This window comes from Lissotriton helveticus, chromosome 1_1 (genome assembly GCF_964261635.1).
Source record: "Lissotriton helveticus chromosome 1_1, aLisHel1.1, whole genome shotgun sequence".
Lineage (NCBI taxonomy): Eukaryota > Metazoa > Chordata > Amphibia > Caudata > Salamandridae > Lissotriton > Lissotriton helveticus.
In genome coordinates, this window is record NC_136057.1 from 574,856,451 (window position 1) to 574,874,529 (window position 18,079).

General features: G+C 47.7%; 1 protein-coding gene across 1 annotated transcript in view; it reads left to right on the top strand.

The window, feature by feature from the left end:
• GOLT1B (golgi transport 1B) overlaps window positions 1–18,079 on the top strand; it is a 237,096-nt gene that overhangs the window by 167,340 nt on the left and 51,677 nt on the right. Inside the window, exon 4 of the mRNA XM_078674069.1 lies at window positions 1,522–1,603. Within this exon, the coding sequence (XP_078530195.1) occupies window positions 1,522–1,603 (82 nt within the window). The remainder of the gene's footprint in view (window positions 1–1,521; window positions 1,604–18,079) is intronic.

An 18,079-nucleotide genomic window follows, 5' to 3' on the forward strand; every position in this document is an offset into this window, starting at 1 on the left:
GCAGGGACAAAAGATGAGACAGACTCTGGTATTAGCCTCATTTGCCTGTGACAGGGTATGCCTCTCTAAAGTTACGTTCGAGGGCACTGCCAAGATGGCCATCCTGTCAGAGGAACAGAAAACCTCCCCACGCTCAAGGCCTTTGTCTCTGCTCTGGGAGCAAGTTCATATCTCATCAATGAGCTATTCCGCTCCTGGATGACAGTTGGAGCACATACAAAATGACCTGTAAAGGTTTAGTCTGTTTAAAGTGACTATAGTGCATATCTGACTTTACAGATGAATTGGGTTTCTGATACATATTTTAAAAAGTCACAGAATTGACTTTTTAGCGGGTTCCTAGGCTGAGGTATGTTTATAAACTTTAGTAAGGTATTCCAGTGTTTTCCTATGAAACAGATACAACTGCTACAGCAAAAATAGCTAGCTTGTAGGGTCATGTTACCATTAAGACATGTTTTTTAATAAACTTTTACTTGTACTACTTTTAAATACCATGCAATCCGCCTTATGGGCATTTAAGGTCTACTATGGGTGACTTATTAACATTTAAAAGGAGGATTTATGCCAATCAAAAGGGGTGATTTTGACAAGGTGAATGTACAGTCTATCCTTCACAGTCTGGTTACTTGTGGCAGGCTAGCAGTCATGTTTTGCTCTACCACTGTAGTAGTGGGACAATGTGCGCTGCAGTCCACTAGTGGCATTTAACTTGCAGGCACTGTGAACACTTGTACCATATACTAGGGACTTGCAAGTTAGTTAAATATGCCAATTAGGACGGTAGCCAATTTGGATATGTTTTAGGGGTCAGACCACATGCACTGGGGCCTGATTAGCAGAGCCCCAATGCACAGAGCCAAAAAAAGCAGAAGCATCAGTACAAGAAAATGGGTTTGATCTTGCAATAAGAGGTATTGTCCTGTAAATAGCATTTTCACATGGTGCTGGTTTTCTAGCATACCTCTCTCTTCCGTAATCTATAATGTTTAATATTTCAACTACCTCACGTTCTCCCGCAGCAATAACTCTCTCCAGTGTGTGAGTTACATAAAAAGTGAAAAATAGTCCATCTCCTTGACTCCTTATGTTTGCTCTATTTTAATCCATTTGGAGTAGAACATTATCTGTTTAATGTGTTAAATTAAAGAGGTGTAATTAGCAAAGGCATAAACCAAACCTTTGCTTTTGACTAGCTAGTCATTTTGCACTTTAGAGCATGGTATTCCCTGGACTGGCTCGTGGTAGTGGGTCTTAAAGTTGTTTTAATTGTGCAAATCCATCCTTGCCAATGTAATGTGCAGTACAACCAGTCAGGCAAAAAATACTAGATATACCCTCCACCTTTCATAAATACAGTAGGCAAAAATGATTGAACTTCTTTGGTTAACTTAAGACATCTTGTGCAAACAGCATCTTTCTTTTACATTCATGGAACCAGAATGTAATTTATTTGTATTGTGTTCTACTTAAGTTTAGAAGCGCAGCAAATAATCTGTTGTATATTGTTATATTTTCAAGGGGGTTCTTTCCTGTAGTCATCGGCTTTATTAGAAGAGTGCCAATTTTAGGATCCATTTTGAATTTACCTGGAATTTGCACGGTAAGTACTGTTTCTATATGTTATTGCTTACAGTTTGATTCATTTTTCAAAGCCATTATGCGTTTTGCTTTTCAAGAAAATAACTTCCCGACAATTCCTGACTACAAAATGTCTTCCTCTTTCAAAATGTGGTTGTGATAAAGCATATCCGAATGTGACTGGCCGTTGAATTCTATGTTATTCCCAGTATTTGCTGCCATGCCTAGTATCTTGCTTATGTACAGTATTTATCAGCTCATAGTGATTAAAAGGCATCATGGCACAAGAGGCCAACTCCTAAACACAGTAAATACAGTCTCTGAATAAGTTGACAACATTCACAGAAAAGATAGGTTTTAAGAGACTGCCAGAAATAAAGAGATGGCTCAAAATTTGCTAAAAAAGAATGTTACTCCAGTGATTAACGCAGAGTATCCTAAATGCAAGGCTGCAGCTGCAAGCACACTGATGTCGAGGAGAAACTTAGTCCCAGATCTAACACTCTTTTAGGTTTATAAAACTCTAAAATATTTTGCAAGAAGACAGGGTCAGTTCTTTAAAAGTTCTAAGTTTGGGTGTTGCAGCATGGGTACCTTGTAGTGAGTGCTGGATATCTCTAACTTTGAGTTCTCTGGCGGTTATTCAGAAACTGTGTAGATCTGCAGTATTGCCCTAATCAGCATGTGATGCGATTGATGCCCTTGTCACGAGGCATGGACAGCAAGAGCCATAGATAGTAAAAGTATGTGCAGTAGTAAGCTAAGTTAAAAAAAAAAAACAAGATACAGAAACACACATCCACATCCATGGACAGATAGATTCAAGTGGTCACTAAGGTTCTTTGGCTTTGGCACTTGAGCAAGTCAAAGATCCCATCATGGCTGACCAAAGTTAGAGGTATTCCAAGTTTTTTGCCGTGAGTTGCGCCCTCGGGCAGCATTTTCTGCCTTTCAAAATTACTACTTTTCAACTATTCCTAAAAATACTTGAGGAACGTATAACTTTACCCAAAATATTCCAGAACTAAATAAATATCCAGGAATATTTGGGGTAAAGTTGCTCTTTCCTCATAATCTAGGGCTGGGGTTACAATAGTAATTTTGACCTAGCGTACGCCATTCCCACTTCTGCCCTGAGGGCGCAGTTCAGGGCATTGTTTCTAAAGACTGGCAACATTCCACCTAGGGATTGCTTCCAGCCATTGCTCAATTTGGCTGATATAATTTGAATGCTGATAGAATCTAATGATGAATAGTGTATTGCCTGTATTCAAAACGCATTAAATCAAGTATTCTAGTCCGTTCTAGTAAGTTGGACATACAGACTAAAGAGAACCGGGAGATCAAGGAAACACCACACAGAATTGTATGCTAAGAAGATTGAAATGGATGCAAGGGCACCACCTGAGCGAGATTGGAAAATAAAAATGTTAAAGTGAAGAACCGGATTAACCCACTTACAGGGTCTCGGCAGCGGGGCAACCGCTCAAATCGCCCATACCCTTCATACGTAGTAAAAGGAGACACAGGAGCCTTCGTCTGCAGGAGGAACCCAGATTTATTTCAATAGCCCGGGCTATGGGACAGATTCCAAAGTCAGTTAAAGACACGACAGAGGAGGCTGCTACTTAAATCCGTAGCTAACAAGCCTTTTATACATTTCATACTCCAGCCTTTTGGCTGCAAGACCATTGTCCAATCAGAGCAGTGTTTATTGTTAATTAGCCGGTCCAGGTGGTGTTTGCAGTTGGTGACCTGGTCAAGGGAAGGTACACAGTCAAATGTTAGTTTTGCTTTGATCAGGGCTTGGTTTCCTCAGGTTTCTTTGCCCAGCTGTCTTGATCAAAAGCCCCGGCTTTACGAGCCATTCTTCGATTGTCTGGATGAAAGTTCACCAGTCAGACCATTGTCCAGATAACCTGATCAAGGTGACGAGGATGGGAGCAGGAGAGGAAGAATGATGCATTAACTCGGGGTGAGGGTCATGTGACTTTCTGATGAGCTGCAGAGAACGGGAGTTGGGTGGGCGACAGTCTCTGGGCAGAAATGCAGGCCTGCAAAAAATGAGTTTTTATCGTGGTGGTGGGATTTCTTTCGTATTTCAAGGGGAAACAACCAAGTGGGTCCTGTGGAAGTTTTTGCCACGGGATGGCAAGGCAAAAATCAGTGGAGTCCAGTAAAAAGGGATTATCATTAAAAAAAAAACATTTCCTCAGACCCTCCTTTTGCCATAGAGTAGCAAATACTTTTATGAAATGTCAATGTTCATAAGTCCATCTGTTTCTTGCTGGACCATTACCATCATATTGGTGTTGTGGATGCTTGATGGCGGAGGCTTGATGGTCTGGGCACAAGTAGCACAGAGCACTGGCAGGCATTGGAAACACAGACAGCAGGAGACCAGGACAGCTACTCCTAATGCAAGGAAGATGAGGACCTTCCAATCCCACTGGGAAAGAAGGCCCCAGATCCAGCCGGTGAGGGACCAGTTGCCTTCATCCAGATGTACTTCGGAAGAGAGACGATGTAGACGTTTGATGGCATCGTACACTGTAGGTGCGTTGTCCGGGATGTACACGCAGCAGCTGGAGCCGATCAATTTGCATACGCCACCACGATCAGCAAGGATGACGTCCAGGACCATGCGGTTTTATGAGGCGGTCCGTCTGTAGCTCCGCAGTGATGTTGGAGAGGGCACCAGCTGTTACTGTGATGGTGGCCTCAAGGACCCTGGTCAGTCCTCGGATAGCTCGACTGTTTGCCATGAGGCCCCAGAATGGAAGTATACCTTTGAAGAAATCCCCAGATTCCTGGCCTGCTGTATCTTCGACTGATATGACACCCCTACGTAAGCGTCGCAGGGTGCCCTTCATTGTCAGATGGTAACCTCCATGGGTGGAATATGTTGGTGGAAGGAGGAAGGCCAGCTAGCAGGTACCAGACCAGTTACGGGGGAGCCAAGTGTAGGCGGCAGTTCCACAGATAAAGTAGGTGTTGGGGGATGCCACCAACTTCGGAGGAGATGTGGAGTTTAGTGTCTTAGTTATGTCACATAAACTGGTGCCAACTGTCTTAGTCCCTAGGCCATGGATGCAGACACGGCCTTGTACATTGATGACGTTCAGAGTGTCTCTATCATTGGGCAGTATCTTTCCTGTGCGGAACCTTGAAAATGTTTGTCGAGTGGTGGAATTGAATACTACCATCTCACCGAGTTCGTCTGGTGGGTGTAGTAATGTGGAAGAACTGGTCGGGCAAAAAGGAGCACTGGTATTGCCAGATCTGTTCCGCCAGAAGTCATCACGGAATGTTCCGAGGACAGGATGGGCAGTGCCATTGACAGTGAAGGCCTCCTGTATCAACATCCACCATGCAAGGCAAGACCCAGAGATAGAAAATGGATAAGGGAAGAAAGGGACAGGATGTAGCATGGAATGTGGTATCAGTCCGCACACCCAGCAGTTGGAAGTATTCATGATGAGTTGGTGGTGATGTAGCATTTGTATGAAGGTGTTATTCAGAAATTCTGCACGGCGGGGTAATTCGTGGGCTGGCAAAGAATAGTACTGATGCTCTGCAGGAGTCGGGATAGGAGTCGGTGATGTAGCAGGATGGGAGATCAGTGAGAGCCAACCAAGGATAGATACGAGGAGGGAGACAAACAGTATCACCACGGTGACCAGGAAGCATCTGCTATGTCGGAGACTGGCATCTCGTTTCTGGATACGGGTGTTTGGGAAGGCGGCCATTGTGCTAAGCCAGGGACCCCTAGTGGCTTCTGTGATTGGTGGTTGTTTCACCTGAATGCAGAGGGCTGAGGGCCCTTGTGGTTTACCTCAGTCTTACAAACGGCACTATTCTCAGCCTGGGAAGATCACAGCCCTACAGCCTTTGGCACCTGCCGAAGTTCAGGGCAAACCTTCCCTCTGGAACGTAGATTGTATCTGTTGGAGGCAGGGATAGTGTGGTCCGGAAACAGTAGTTCTTGAGCAGTGTTAAGGGAGGGTTCCACCCTTCCTCTTAGAATATTGTCACTTTCTGCTTCAGTGGACGTGGAATGTAGCCTGGCGTCGCTGAACGGGATGAAGATTGGCACTGTCTCTGTTTCTGTGTCTCCCAGTCCTTCCTTCACCCACTAGTCATAGGGGAGTGGCAGAGGGACACGCCGGCAATGCGTAGAGTGTACCCAGTTCTTACGACCATCCACTTTCACAGCGGTGCGGGTGGCCAGCAGGACTTGGAGTGGCTGTGTCCAGCGGGGCTCGAAGCTCTTGGTCCGCTGAAAGTTCCTGATCAGGACTCAGTCCCCAGGTTGGATGACGTGTCCTGGGCCCTCGCTTTTGTCCGGTATGGCTTCGTGCACTTATGTTATGTTATGTTATGTTATGTTAGAGGTTTATTGAGCGCGTCAGCTGCCCCAGCAACGGGGCGTCCCGGCGCTAAGAACCATAGCACAACCTACTGGGGTGCGGGTAGGGAGAGCAGGGACCTACAGATGTGAAAAAAAGGTGAGTTTTAATTGCTTTACGGAAAGTGAATAGGTTGTCGATGCAGCGGATGTGGAGAGGAAGTGAGTTCCATAGTTTTGCCGCCAGAAGTCTGAAGGAGCGACCCCCGAAGCGGCAGAGCTTTGTGCGGGGGACTACTACTAAATGTTGACCCATGGAGTGAAGATTGCGTTGGGGGTGTATGAAGTAAGCAACGATTGGAGGAGTTCGGGGCCCTCCGTTTTTAGGATTTTAAAAGCAGTGGAGAGGGCCTTAAATTGTATGCGGGCTTCCACAGGCAGCCAGTGGAGTCTCTGAATTGTGCCTCTGACGGAGCACCTTCTGGGAAGGCCTACAATTGCCCTGGCCGCAGAATTCTGAATTCGCTGGAGCCTAGTTGTCTCGGCGCCTAATAGGACGCTCGCATAGTCCAGTCGGGCCAGGATGGTGGATTGGACAATGAGCTGCCGTGTTTTGTGGTCAAAGAAGCCTAGAATGGGATTGAGGCTTCTCAGCAGCCCAATGCATGTAGCTGCTACCTTTTTGGTGTGAGTTTGGCAGTTCAGCGCGGAGTCCAGCCATACTCCTAAGTTTTTAACCAAAGATTTGGGAGGGGGGATAGGGCCCAGCAAGGGGGGCCACCAGTGGTCATTCCAGTGGCTGGGGTTCTTACCCAGGAGTAACACCTCGGTTTTTCCTGCATTCAGTTGTAGGCAGTTTTCAGTCATCCAGTTGGCAACAGCGGCCAGCCCATCCCTGAATTTTGAAGCAGAGGTGGAGGGCATCTCAGTGAGGGTGATTACCAGCTGTGTGTCGTCGGCGTACGACACCAGCGTGAGATCCCATTCTTTGGCCACTGCCGCAAGGGGCTGCACATATAAATTAAAAAGGGATGGACTGAGGGCAGAGCCCTGTGGTACTCCTTGGTCAATATCGTGAGAATAGGAGATGAAAGGAGGGGCTGACACACGAAAGGATCTGCCCGTAAGGAATGATCGGAACCATTCAAGTGCCCGATCACTGATCCCAATGCTTTCCAAGCGGCTCAGTAGGATATCGTGGGAGACCGTGTCAAAGGCTGCGCTGAGATCAAGCAGTATCAGCGCAGCACTCTGACCGGTGTCGATGATTCTCCTGAGGTGTTCGGTGGTGGAAAGGAGGGCGGACTCCGTACTATGTCCAGGCCTAAACCCGTGTTGGGAGGGGTCCAAGATGTTATTTTCAGCCATGTGGGCAGTGAGTACGGTGTTCGCATGGGCTTCGGCAAGTTTGGACACCCAGGGGAGCAGTGAGACAGGCCTGTAGTTCTCCGGCTTTGTGGGGTCCAAAGTAGGTTTTTTAATAATGGGAGTGACCCAAGCCTGTTTCCAACATGTGGGTACTGTGGCCGATGAAAAGGAAAGATTAAGGAGCGTGACCAGAGAGGGAAGAAAGAAGTCCAGAGCATCCAGAAACTGGGCTGGTCTCATGGGATCTGAGGGGGGCGCCAGATTTCACCTTTCTGCAAAATTTAGCTAGGTCCTTGTGGGAGATAGCCGGCAGACATGTGAGCCCGGGACCTTTGCAGGAGACATGGGGAGGGCTAACGCGGGCAGAGGGGTTTTGTGAGAAGGTGTTGTAGATCTTCCTGACCTTTTCTATAAAGAAAGTGGCGAGGTCCTCACACTGCTGAGTGGAGGAACTGCATGAGGCAGGGTTGCCGCCATTTTGTAGTTTTTGGACCAATTTGAAGATTGTTTTCGTGGGGTTGGGGCTGGAATCAATTTCTTTGGCATAGAAGGACGCGCGAGCAGTGCGTATGGCCTTATGATATCGCTTGAGTGTGGCCAAATAAGACGCTTTGTCCTTGTCCCTATATTCTTTCCTCCAGTGACGCTCCACTCTTTTGCATTCCTTTCTAAGTTATCGTCATACCATGGGTTAGAGGGGGTGTTCCGTCCTCTAGTCCATTTAACTGGTATGATGGTATCAAGACCTTTGGTGATCCATTCCTGAAAGGCGGCATATAGCGTGTTAATGTCGTTCGTGATTTCGAAATTAGGTTCTCCTAAACTGGCAGGAAAGTTCATATTTTGGAGTTTGTGCCAGGGCCGTTTAAGGCGGAAGGCGGGCGACGCCCTGTTGGGTTGAGTAGCGGCCGGTATCACAAACGTAACAAGGAAGTGGTCCGTCCACCCCATAGGTATAGGAGGGTCAGCTTTGGCTTCCAGAATATTAGTGAAAACCGGGTCGAGTAGGTGGCCAGCCGAGTGAGTAGAGGATTGTATAAGAGGGGTCAGCTGCAAGGCTGTTAGGTCCGCTAAAAGACTGCTGACGGTCAGATCCGAGATGGCGTCAAAGTGGAGGTTTAAGTCCCCCAAGATCGTAAAGTTAGCGGAGCTTGCAACCAGAGCATGGGCTATCTCTAAGAGTTCCTCTATGAATTTCGAGAAGGGGCCCGGTGGTCTATAGATAATAAGGCCAGAGAGGGAGAAATGAGGGCTGGTGATGATTTTAAACCGTGCGCACTCACAGCCCGTAATGTCTTCCTTTACAAAAGTACAGGTGTATGATGTTCTATAGATGACGGCAATGCCGCCTCCCCTCGAGCCTCTATTGATGGAGGTCATAGAGAATCCATCTGGTAGTGTCAGGTTGGGGATGCTAGTTAGATCGTCCTTGAGCCAGGTTTCACATAAGAACAATATGTCTGGGTTCTCGTCTGTCAATAGAGTATGTATCTCCGCATGGTGTTTTACCAGGGACCTGACGGTAAGCTGAGAGATTGAGAGGGAGGAAATGTTCTTTCTAGCGGTTCTGTGACGGGGTAGTCTCGGTGCAGATATAAATAAGTTACAGGAGTTACATTGAAGAGCAGTCTGTCCAATGCATCCCTCCAGTTTGTCACATCGTAGGCTCGGGTTAAGTGCAAGGAGATGATTTTTGTTATAATAGTATGTCGTCCGATTTTTTTGGGCAGGGGGGGTGGCAAGAGGCGATGACTTGGCGAGGACGGGCGAAGACGGGCTTGCCTTAGGCGCGCCTTCGGCGCGCAGACGGCGCGCCCGCTGCGCCTGTCCGCTGCGCGTACGGTATAGACACATACTTTTATTAGAATGAAGGGGAGGAGGGCGTGGCCTCCAAGGGGGCGTGGCCTATCAGCACGCCGGCAATGGCGCCGTGGTTGTTTGTGAGTCCGCTGACAGCGCGAGGGCAGCTGTGCGGTGTGCTTTCGGACCGAGTCCAGTGGTAAAGAGTACGAAAGTTTTGAGTTAGATTGTACAGGTAATCGGTCAATACAGGGTATTCAAAATCTGACAGTTTCTTAGGTCGAGGGATACCCCAGACATTGGCAGGCCTCCCGAATACAATCTCATGTGGTGATAATCCTATCCTGGTGTGGGCCGTTGTTCTAGTGGACAGTAGGGTCAAGGGCAGAGCATCAACCCAAGTGACACCGGTCTCAGCTACTATTTTGGCCATTTTAGTTTTTAGGATGCCATTGTATACTTCCTCTAGACCTGCTGACTGGGGGTGGTTAGCGGCGTGAAATTTTTGTTTTATGCCCAGTGCTGTACAGACATGATCCATGATTTGAGCTGTAAAGTGTGTCCCGTTGTCGCTCCAGACCAAGCGGGACAAACCAAAGCGTGGGAAGTACTCCTTGAGTAGTACTTTGGCGGTAGTGATAGCAGTGCAGTCTTTGACGGGGTAGGCTTCCACCCATCGACTGAATGCACAGACCACTACCAGGACATATTTTAAGTTCACGCACCTGTCCATCTGGATATAGTCCATTTGGAGGACTTCAAACGGGAAGGTAGTTGGAGAGAATCCTCCCTTAGGAGTAACGGTGCCTTTTCCGGGGTTGTACATTAGGCAAACCATACAGGTTTTAACCAGCTTTTCAGCATATGCTGCTATTTTGGAGTTGTACCATGTAGGTTCCAATAGCTTACAAATTCCTTTTGTGCTAATGTGGGCAGGACCATGGGCCATTGTAACTACGGCCAGCACGTGACTGTCAGGCAACATCCATTGTCTCTCCGTTGTTGTACGGACCCAGCAACCATCACTTCCCTCCTTTGCTAAGTGATCTTCCCACACTCCGCGTTCTTCAGGAGTAGTATGGGACTGAATGTCAAGCACACTTTGCACTGTATTTTCAACCATGCCCGCTTCTGTCACCCACCTAGCGGGACCTCCTACATACATTCCTTCCCTCTTCCTCAGCGCTGTTTGTCTGGCCGTCTGATCAGCCAGAGCATTGCCTTTCCCGACATCGTCTGTCACCTTCTTATGGGCTTGACATTTCATAATGGCCACCTTTTTGGGGAGTGACAGAGAGTATAACAGTCGGTGTATTAGGAGGCCATGTTGGATCTTGCTCCCATGGGAAGTAAGGAAATTCCTTTCTTTCCATAACCTCCCGAAGTTGTGGGCCACCCCGAAGGCATACTGGCTGTCGGTGTAGATATTCACCGTTATACCCTTGCTTAACTCACAGGCTCTGGTGAGGGCCTCTAGTTCTGCGGCCTGGGCAGAACACTGCGGGATTTGAGCTGTTTCGACTACCTTTTCTAATGTTGTGAGTGCATAGGCAGCTGAAGTGTTACCATCTGGCCTCTTGAGACATGATCCGTCTACATATAGTGTACCTTCTGGATCCTCTATCGGGGTATTCTGTAAGTCAACCCGACCCTTTGTCTCGTCCTTTGTCCTTAAAATGCAGTCATGTGAGTCTGAGCGGGCATCTGGAGTGTCTAGTGGAAGTAATGTGGCGCGGGGTTTAGTGCAGTGCATCTTTTGATGTTAATGTGGGTGGCAAAGCGTGTTAGTTCACACCCTGTAAGTCGTGCCCTAGTGAGGTTCTGTGTCTTGGTGTTGTTAAGGAGGGTGTCTACAGAATGGGGGGCCATCAGGGTCAGGGGGGAGTTCATGACGATTCCCGCACTCTGACGGACCATGAGGGCGGCCACAGCTGTCGCCCGTAAGCATCCTGGGAGAGCCCTCGCAACAGGATCTAAGGTGGCTGAAAAATAGGCACATAGCCATAGGTGACCTCCAAACATCTGGGTCAAGACTGCGCATGCACAGCCATCTGTCTCATGTACAAAAAGAAAAAATTGTTTGCCATAGTCAGGGGTACCGAGGACTGGAGCAGTACACAGGGCCTTCTTCAAGTCTTCGAAGGCCTGCGCATGCTCTGTAGTCCATGGAAAAGAACTGTCTGATACTTCCTTGGTGGTGAGGGCAAGAAGGGGTTTGACCATGGCCGAAAAATTTGAAATCCACTGTCTGCAGTATGAGGTTAGGCCTATGAAACCTCGTACCTGCTTTTGTGTTCTTGGGGCCGTCATAGCATTGATAATGACTACACAATCAGCGGTGAGCTGCCTTCCCTCCTTCGAGAGGAGATGACCTAAATAGGTCACCTTCTCGTGACAAAACTGAAACTTTTTCAAAGAGACTTTGTGGTTGTGGAGGGCAAGGTGGCGTAACTGACTGAGAGTAGCTTCTTTACATGTTGGGGCAGAGTTTGCAGCAATGAGGAGGTCATCTACATACTGCAATAGTGTTGAATTCTGAGGAAGTACCAAGGAGTCTAGTTGGCTTTTTAGGGCTTGGCTGTAGATGCTAGGGCTCCCGGTAAATCCTTGCGGGGGCGCGGCAGAATCTGAAACTCTGCCCACCAAGGGAGAAACAAAAAAATTGTCTACTGTCAGGATGTATGGGTATACTGAAGAAGGCATTCTTCAGGTCAATGACAGAGAAGTGTGTGGCGTCAGAGGGAACCATCGTCAAGAGGGCAGTGATGTCGGGGACAACAGGATCTTGGGATATTGTTGTTTTATTAAGGGCTCTTAGGTCAATCACAAATCTGTATATTTTAGGGGAGAGAGCATCTCCATTTGTCTTTTTAAGAACGGGAATAATGGGACTGTTACAGATGTTGCCACGTGTCTCCTCCACTACACCTTTGTCCATCAATTCGGATATTATGGTCAACAAGGCCATTTCTCCTTCCGCGGGCAGTCGATACTGCTGAAGGCGGGGGAGAATTGTGCCTGGCTGGATGCGTACCACATGAGGGGGAATGTTGAGACACCCTACATCAGTGTCTGATGATGCCCAGAGGGAGGAAGGTAAAGACTGCAACTCCGGTGGGAGAGGACCGGACAGATACATGTAGGAAGCTGCAGTCGGGGAGATTGTTAGGGATACACCTTGGGGACTACATGATATCGTCGCATACAGGGCTTTAAGTAACTCCAAACCCAGCAAGTTCTCACTGCAACCTGTAGTAAGGACCAAGGGAGCGTCAACATTACTTGATTTACGAAGACAGACTGCCTCAATCCACAGCGCCAGGGAGTTCGAGTTCTAGCTCTTGAGCGCGAATTAGACAGTGCATTTTATGCGTTTAACAGCGCAATTCACAATTGATTTTAAATATCCTGTTTAGTATTTGAGTTGTTATTGGGTTGATTTTACCCTGTTTTTAGCCCCACTCACCCGCACCATAATAGTAAAATCACCGCATTTCGCGGGTCCTTTCGCACCCCTTGGCGGCCATCTTAGGGAAGGTTGGGACGCCTGGCGGCGCCATCTTTGTTGCCGCACTAGTGGCTTGACGAGCGCTATTTAGGGCGGGCAAACCTGAGGCTCTGCCTTGATTTACGAAGACAGACTGCCTCAATCCACAGCGCCAGGGAGTTCGAGTTCTAGGAGCTCTTGAGCGCGAATTAGACAGCGCATTTTATGCGTTTAACAGCGCAATTCACAATTGATTTTAAATATCCTGTTTAGTATTTGAGTTGTTATTGGGTTGATTTTACCCTGTTTTTAGCCCCACTCACCCGCACCATAATAGTAAAATCACCGCATTTCGCGGGTCCTTTCGCACCCCTTGGCGGCCATCTTAGGGAAGGTTGGGACGCCTGGCGGCGCCATCTTTGTTGCCGCACTAGTGGCTTGACGAGCGCTATTTAGGGCGGGCAAACCTGAGGCTCTGCCTTGATTTACGAAGACAGACTGCCTCAATCCACAGCGCCAGGGAGTTCGAGTTCTAGGAGCTCTTGAGCGCGAATTAGACAGCGCATTTTACGCGTTTAACAGCGCAATTCACAATTGATTTTAAATATCCTGTTTAGTATTTGAGTTGTTATTGGGTTGATTTTACCCTGTTTTTAGCCCCACTCACCCGCACCATAATAGTAAAATCACCGCATTTCGCGGGTCCTTTTGCACCCCTTGGCGGCCATCTTAGGGAAGGTTGGGACGCCTGGCGGCGCCATCTTTGTTGCCGCACCAGTGGCTTGACGAGCGCTATTTAAGACGGCCATGCTGACGCGCAGCGTTCGCGCACAGCGTGAGCACGCCGGAGTCACGCCAGAGTCCAGCCCGTCTGCGCCCATCCGCGCACGAACGGGCGCAGGGGCTGGGAACCCTGGCTATAGGCCCACGTACACACGGGACGAAATATACCGATTAAACACCGCATTACAACCCTTAGATCCAGCTACGCTAGCCAGATTGAATGAGCTGGCCATTCGTATCCCACACACAGGTAAGTCGACTTCGGACTATGCCTTGAAATTAATCAGTCTAAATACGAGGTCTATGCAATGTCATAGCCTTGAGATTTTCACCCTGCTTCAGGACGAAGACATTGATATATTGACGCTGACTGAGACGTGGCTTGGGGAAAATTCGATACCTGATATCATAGCTGCTGTTCCGTCAGGTTACGACATACACTGGCATAACCGTGCTGGAAATGCCCGTGGGGGAGGAGTGGCAATTTTATTTAAAAAACATTTTGTTGTAACCAAAATTCTGGCAGAAACAATAGACCTGGCTGACATGCTCGCGGTGAAAATTATGTTTGACAATTTGTGTCTAACTATCCTCACTGTGTATCGTCCACCTAACTCCACCTCGGCTTTTAATGATTTATTCATGTCTAGCATGTCTGATATATGCTCACGGTACAAAAATATAGTAGTTACAGGAGACTTTAATCTCCATTGGGACAGAGAAAGGAAAGACTCTACAGCCGAGTCACTAGAGACAACCATGTCCTCTCTGGGCTTTAAACAGCTGGTAGACTCCCCCACGCACATAAAGGGTCACACCCTTGATCTGATTTGGACCCTAGACCCTAAAATTACTTTAGTGAAAGTGCTTCCCTGTATATGGTCAGACCACCATCTGATCTATTGTGATGTTCCTATCGGCACGAAACCTCCGCAACCATCACCTAAAGTTAAAATGATCCGTAAGTGGAAAGATGTTGACCTGCAAACGCTGACCACTAAACTTTCGGATTTTGTCCAACCTATAGATCCTGATGCTGATGTAGACCAGGAGTGTAATGCTATAATGGATTGCCTGATTGGAGCAATAAATTGGATTGCACCTGAGAAGCCTCAAAAGATTAATAGCGGTGGGAAAGGCGCCCCCTGGTTCACCCCCACTCTGAGGGAGCATAGGAAAGAACTGCGTAATGTAGAAAGAGTCTGGAGGAGGAAAAAAGATGAAGAATCCTATGAAGAATATAGGAAGCTGTTAAAGAACCTATAAAAAACATATACAAGAGGCTAAAGCCACATTTTATGAAAAGCGGATTAATGAGGCGGACAATGTCCAGAGGAAACCTTTAGAATACTTGCGGAATTAACTAAGAGAGCTCAAGACACGGACACCACAATTAGCTGTGATGCCTTTCTGACATATTTCTTGGACAAAGTTGACACCATTTTAAACGAGATAAAAAATAATGCCACCGGCTCTATGGATCCACAGGTATCTCAAACTCTGGCGGGAACTTACATGTCCAACTTCCCCCGGATAGATTCATTAGGCCTTGAAACTCTGATGAGAAAAATAAAGTCAGGCTCTCCAGCGGACCCATGCCCCCCAAGTGTGTTTCGCCTAGCTCGCCTTAGTCTAGAGGACCACATCCTATCGATGTTGAACAAATCACTAGACATAGGCCGGCTACCAGCCAGCTTTAAGGAAGCTAGGGTGAAACCGCTAATAAAGAAAGTAGGGGCAGACCCTAAAGTGTTGAAAAATTACAGGCCAATCTCCCAGCTACCATACCTGTCCAAGGTTCTTGAGCAACACGTGCTGATATCCCTGACATCGTTTCTGGAGTCTAACCATCTTCTCCATGAGATGCAGGCAGGGTTTCGAGCACACCACAGCACCGAGTTGGTCATGCTCTCGGTGATGGACGATCTTAGAATGATGGCTGACAGTAAAAAACCAAGCGCGCTGATACTTTTAGATCTGTCAGCGGCGTTTGATACTGTCAGCCATTCTTTACTCTTGGACAGGTTGGTTGGCTTTGGGTTTCGAGATTCAGCATATCATTGGCTGGAATCTTTTTTATCGGGGAGAACCCAGAGAATTCAGTTGGGAGACATGGTATCAGGAGTAGGAGAACTTACTTGTGGGGTCCCCCAGGGCTCTGCCTTATCTCCCCTCCTGTTCAATCTGTATCTACAACCTCTAATAAAAACTCTGACTGAAATGGGTTGCCGCGTATTTAATTACGCGGACGATACTTAGCTGTTGTTGAGTATGGACGACACTGAACGGGCCCAGTTACAGGCACAGGAGGTACTCAGATACACAGTTAAATGGATGTCGAGTAACCTCCTGAAGATTAATCCTGAAAAAACTGAGGTGCTGATAGTCTCATCCACTTGCTCCCCTTGGAGTGACCTGTACTGGCCCCAGGAATTGGGTACTACCCCCAAACCAGCCGACTCGGTCAAAAGCCTTGGCATTAAGGTAGATAGTGCTCTTTCAATGGTGAGCCAAGTCTCTACCGTTGTAGGAGTCTGCAACGGTCTTATAAGACAATTGCGTAAATTAGTCCCGCTCCTTTCCCAGTCCATGCTTCGTACCGTAGTCTCGGCCACTATACTTTCGAGGCTGGACTACGGAAATGTTCTCTACCTGGGCCTACCAAAGGTATTGACTAACAGACTGCAGGTGGTCCAAAGTGATGCAGCAAGACTTATCTTCAAACTTTCAAGGAAATCACATGCTTCCCCCCTGCTGCAGAGCCTTCACTGGCTGCCAGTGACGCAAAGATCTGTTTTTAAAAGTCTCTGCATAGCCCATAAGTCTATCTATGGGCAAGCCCCCGCTTATGTTAAAGGAAGGCTGGAGATCTACCGACCTGAAAGAAGGCTAAGGTCATCCGAGGCTCAACTGCTTGCGTGCCCTCGGTTTAAATTGGCCACAAAAGGTGGAAGAGCTTTTTCGGTTCTGCTGCCGAGGATCTGGAACAAACTACCTGAAGCTCTTCGTAAGGATGGAAACAGGCTCCATTTTAGGAAGACCCTAAAGACTATCCTGTTTAGGGCAGCGCTGAGCCTAGTTTAGCCTCTGTTCTTCCCTGACGTTGATTAGGCCGTTATGTTTTGTGGTCAAAGCGCCCTGGGACCTGCCGGTGAGTTGGCGCTATACAAACCCATATTAACAATAACAATGTGCAGGGCCAATGTCGAGAGGGAGGGGTTCAGAGACAGGACTGGTCACGGGCGTCCCTGCAAAACCCAAGGAGACATTCATATTGCCAGAAAGGGGTGCCTCCGGGACTGACAGACGTGCATTAGAAGACCTGGTGGCCCCAGTATCCAAAAGAAAATTCTTATCATTCCCAACAACTGACATTTTAACATAGGGGTCCCTTTGATCCACTGGAATTTGCATTCTGGTAATACCCCTTTCCTGGTTGTCCTATGCTTGGTAGGATCCTGTCTCATCAACTTCATCATAATCATCATTATAATAAGTGCGTGTTGCTTCGTTCCCATCAAACCTGTTGGTAGGGCGTTGCTGGATGGGGGCGTCATCCCTGGGCCTACGTTCTTTATCCTGTGGGTGGGGCGGGCCATGATCCCGAGTCGGCCTTGCTTCCCTGGGTGCGCGAGGCTGAGTCCTCCCTGTTCTTATGTTTTCTACCAATACAGGACACTCATCTATCCAATGGCCGTACCCCTTACAATAAGCACACTGATCAGTTTGGAGGGCTCCCGTACCTTGAGGACTGGAGGGGGTGGACTGGCGAGCCCTTGGAGGGGGTTGGGATTGTGGTCTAAGATTTCCGCGGACATCGGGACCTCGGGGAGGATAAGCTTGCTGTAAAAGGGCCTTAGTCTTAAGATCCCTAACCTTCTTATTTTCCTTATCTTTATCTTCGTTCTCCCTATTCTCAAGATATTGAGCCATAGCCAAGATACCGGTCATAGTTTGGGCAGACCATGTACTCTCAACCCTCTTAAGCCTGGTAGAGATCTCTGGAAGTAAGTTGCTGACAAATTTGTCGACAAACACTGGGCCAGAACCTGGAGTCCGGGGATCCAGACCACTATGTCCCTTGTATTCAGTCTCAAAACAGGTAAAGAAGTCAGCCACGTTTTCATCTTTTTGCTGTCTACAGGCGTTAATTTTATCCCAATTGATGACAGTTTCCGGTAAAAGTGTTTTCATGAATGTCATTATTTTACCGGGTAAAGTCAGAATGACAGCTTCTGGTTTATCCCCTCCTATCCTTGCTTCTACCAATGCCTATAGGTCATTACCTCCCAATGCCACGTCATGATCGATATGCCGTATCTTATCCCAAATTTCAGTGGGTACAACCGTACCAAAAAGTAAGTCTATATCCTCCAGAACAAGAGTACCTGCGGATATAATCTGGCCTAACTCTCCGTAAAAGGCAGCCGGATTCTTCCGGGGGTCTGGTAACTGACCTTTTAATTGCATTACTTCTGACGTGAACCCAAAGCCTGCGCCAGTGTGCTTCGACAGCCCCTCGGCCATTATTATGGGCGTCGGTAAGTGCATTAACAAAGACAGGGGCTGCCTCTCTCATGGGCATAGCTGTTTCTAAAGGGGCATTTGAAAAGGTAGTCATGTCACAGTAAGCTACTAAAACAGATATAGCACTAAACATCCCCTCTTCCTGAACATCACCCCTTTTTACTTGTGACCTAAGGTCCATCAAT